Source organism: Buceros rhinoceros, unplaced genomic scaffold (genome assembly GCF_000710305.1).
Source record: "Buceros rhinoceros silvestris isolate BGI_N320 unplaced genomic scaffold, ASM71030v1 scaffold6599, whole genome shotgun sequence".
NCBI classification, from domain to species: Eukaryota; Metazoa; Chordata; class Aves; order Bucerotiformes; family Bucerotidae; genus Buceros; species Buceros rhinoceros.
Window position 1 is genome coordinate 71,002 of NW_010433224.1, and position 3,780 is coordinate 74,781.

Here is a 3,780-nt window from a genome sequence, read left to right on the forward strand (position 1 = left end):
TAACTAGAAATCACATTGTGTCTTCATGGGACCGAGGGGTGAAATGAAAATGCTGGAGTCTTTTGGTGCATTCCACCCATGGGCTGGCCACTAGACAAATGACAGAGACTCTGCTCTTACCCCCTTCTCCTTTCCCCCCCCTTCAGAAAGTGCAGTTAGAAAAGACTTAACTGAAAAGTGAAATCTCTGAACAGAATGAGTTCTGTTCTAACTCAAACCAGGACATTCTGTGTGACAAGCGGTTAGTATTTTGTTTATTATTGGTTGTAGTAAAGTGACTTTTTTTTTTTTTGGTTGAAACATCCGTTTTCCTTTGCTACAGAGAAAGCAGCCGATGATGAAGTCCAGAAGTCCGACATCTCGTCCAGCAGCCAAGGGGTGATTGAGAAGGAGTCTCTGGGACCTCTTCTTCTGGAGGTAGGTGCTCAAATGTTCTCACTGATGCTGCCAGGCTCCTGCTACTGCCCAATGCAAAGCAGAGGAGGAAGGCAATGAGGATGTAGTTGGGATGCTCTAAGCCCAACTGTGTCCCTGGCCTAAGTGGCAGATAAGCTGATTTTGGTCCTTTGCCTTCAGTAAATCATTTGGAAAGTGAGTCTTAACCAAGTTTGGTGGAGCTTGGACTTGGTTAAGTAGAAGCTGTTCTGGATAGCTTCTTAATATCAGCATGAAGACACAAAGACAGGATTAAACCGAGCCCCTGGGCTCATTTGGAGGTGAGTTGGGTAGCGTGGATGGTTTTGAACACATGTGAGTCCTTCTGCGCTCTGGAAAATAGAGAGGATGAGGAGTACACTCTCCGTTTCTGCTGGTATCGGTAAGGAGGAAGGTCGGAGTTGAACCTGACAGGGCTATCATGTATGGAGAAGGTTATTCGATGAGAGACGTTGTGTTATATCCCAGGCCCCAGAGATACGCCTCAATCCTAAATCATTCAGGTGGTAATTCCACAGGGAATGGTTGGGCTTGGGGCTGGGGAGGTTCCTCCCTGGGGGTGGCCAGCACCATCCCGCAGCCACCTTCCTGTGTTAAAACCACCTGATAAAAGTACACATTCAAAGACCAGAAGGAAGTACCATCCTCATCTGATTCATGTAATGAACTGGAAGAGCATAACTGCTGATGTGACACAGTCCAACAGTTTACTCTGTGGTTTCTCTTGGGAGCCCAGTGGCTGGGGAGGTGAAACGTGACTCTCCCCAGCCCTGTTTTTGGCCTCTACTGCATCTCCAAGATGCTCGGAGGCCATGAAGAGCTCTCCTGAGTTGTGCTGTCTGTTTTTCCAGACATCCTTATTCCCTGCTTATACCACACTGGTCCCCCAAGCCCTGATGTGAAGGGGTGAATAAGGCTCTACAAGAGGTGACGCTGCACATGGGGGGGTTAATGCAAAAGGGATGGGAAGGGGGTTGGTCTCAAAGGAAGGGGCTTGACTCATGGAAAGGGTGGAAAATGGGTGCTGGAAGCACATGGATGGAATTAATGTGAAGTTGGCAGGTTGGCTACAGAGGTGCTTGGTCTAGTGGCTTGGAAGATGAATGTGGGCCCAGTTGGCTCAGCAGAGCCAGGGTCGATCCCCTCGTGTCCATGTCTCTGGCCATGGCAGGGAGCCATGGAGCTAGCCAGCCCCTTGGGTGATGGGGAGAAGGGTGCTTTGGGGATGACAGCACATGGGTGATGGAAAACCTGAGGTCATTATAAAGAAACAGAAATGAATTAAATCAGGGAGCTCATGACTGAAAATGACCCCGTGGGCTTGGGCTGGGTATCGACACGTCCTCTCTGCAGGAAGGAGTATTGCTGCGCAGTCAATGCCACTGTGCAGACAACCTACTGTGTATTATTTGATTTAAAATCCTTGTCTAGATGATGGTTATTATCTATTCAGGCTGAGGAATGATTTCCTAATTAGCCTCCTTGCATGTAAGCCGGAGCTCTTGAGAGGCCAACCCTGACCCGTGCCCGTGCCATGGGCCATCCATGGCTGCATGAAGCACTTTGAGGATACCAAGCCCTTACCGTGCTGAGTTTATTTTTCGTGTGGATTGACAGTGAGAAGCAATTAGTTGTTTCACTGGTGCCCGAGCAAATCCACAGCCTCCCATGCCTAAAACCAACCCCCAAATGACTTCCAGCTTCTTCTGGGTGCCCTGGGCCCCATTGGGGATTTTAAAGGGCTATTAAAAAGCATCTTGTTCGTTTTTAGGAAAGTTTTTTGCCTCTTGACCTATGTTTGGGGTTGATTTCCATAAGCAATTGTGCCAATAATGTAATTTAATGCTTCGACCATGGATAAATGCCCAGAGTTGCTGCTGGAGGAATCAGGGATGTCAGGGAGGTGTCCAAGCTGGGTCCTCACCAGCAGCCACCTTGGAGCATCCCCTGCTCCTTCCCTGCTCCCTGGCCCCCCAAAAGCAGCATCCCCTGGGGAGGAGGGTCCAGGTGGGCTTTACCATCCAGCTGGGTCTGGTTTTTTGGGCGCCCAAAGTGCAAAAGCTGGTTGTCTTGGCAACAGCCGGGAAGAAGGAAAATTGCAGCCAATCTGCCAAAACCATTTTGACAAAAGATTTCTTTCTTTTTTTTTTTTCTTTTTTAAATGCTTCCTGTTCCTTGTGCTTAATGTCACCCTACAGCAAAACCTGGTTTTTAGAAATAAAGGCTGGGTGCCCTCCCTCAGAGGACCTCGCTGCTGGCACGGACAAGCAGGAGGATGGGGAGGAGAGAGTGATGCTGCGGGTACCAATTTTTGGGATGACGGGTTTCTCCTGTCCCTGCACCACCTCCCACTCCGAGATCTAGTTGTGGGATCACAGTCCACCAGACCTCGCTGTCCATGAGCAGGTTAAGTAGGAATTAGACTCTGGGAAAACCAAGTCCTGCCTGGATAAAATGTTTCAGGTGATGCATGTTGGAAGAGCATAAATCAGCAATAAACCTTCTCAAGGGCTCCTTCATAAGGGCTCTACAGCTCTGCACCAGAAAGCATTACCCAGCCCGTACCGTGGCAGTGTATTAAAAGCTTTGATGATGTCCTTGTTAAAATAAGCAGAAATCTCCCCTGTGTTTGAGTCCAGGTGGAACTTGTCCTTCTCTGTTCGGCTGCAGGACTGATTTGCCACTTGCATTCTAAAAGCATTAAAAACCCCATTATTCTGTGTGGTGCAAAGGCTCTGTCACTCTTGGGCTGTAATTAAGCAAATCGGGTATATGCTGAATTTCAGCAGCTTGCAAAATTAGAGCCTTCCTGACTGCCCTGGGCCTTAGAAGGGGATTGGCTCCTCCACTGGCATGGTTCTTAGTGGTAGGGACATCCTTAGCAGTGGAGATTGCAGAACAGAGTTACGGGTCTGATGGCTGGCCTGTTGAGAGGATGAGGAACTGGCTGGGCGGTCGCATCTGGAGGGCAGTGGTTAACAGATCGATGTCCAGATGGAGATCAGTGACAAGTGGTGTCCCTCAGGGGTCTGTACGGGGATGACCCAGAGGGACCTGAACGAGCTGGAGAAGTGGGTCTGTGTGAACCTTCAACTAGGCCAAGTGCCAGGTCCTGCCCCTGGGTTGGGGCAACCCCCAGTATCAGAACAGGCTGGGGGGGAAGGGATGGAGAGCAGCCCCGAGGAGAAGGACCCAGAAGCCAACCACATGTGGGGCTCAGCCCCAGCAACATGGGCAGCAGGTTGATCCTCCCTTTCTGCTGCGCCCTACTCTGAAGAGACCCCCCTGCAGTGCTGGGTCCCGCTCTGGGCTCCTCAGCACAGCACAGACATGGACCTGCTGGAG

General features: G+C 50.1%; 1 protein-coding gene across 1 annotated transcript in view; it reads left to right on the top strand.

Annotated features, from left to right (window-relative positions):
- The window catches only part of NCOA1 (nuclear receptor coactivator 1), a gene marked incomplete at its 3' end in the record, with an annotated part of 55,542 nt that overhangs the window by 26,903 nt on the left and 24,859 nt on the right, over window positions 1–3,780 (top strand). Inside the window, exon 3 of the mRNA XM_010144033.1 lies at window positions 323–417. Coding sequence (XP_010142335.1) covers window positions 323–417 — 95 coding nt within the window. The remainder of the gene's footprint in view (window positions 1–322; window positions 418–3,780) is intronic.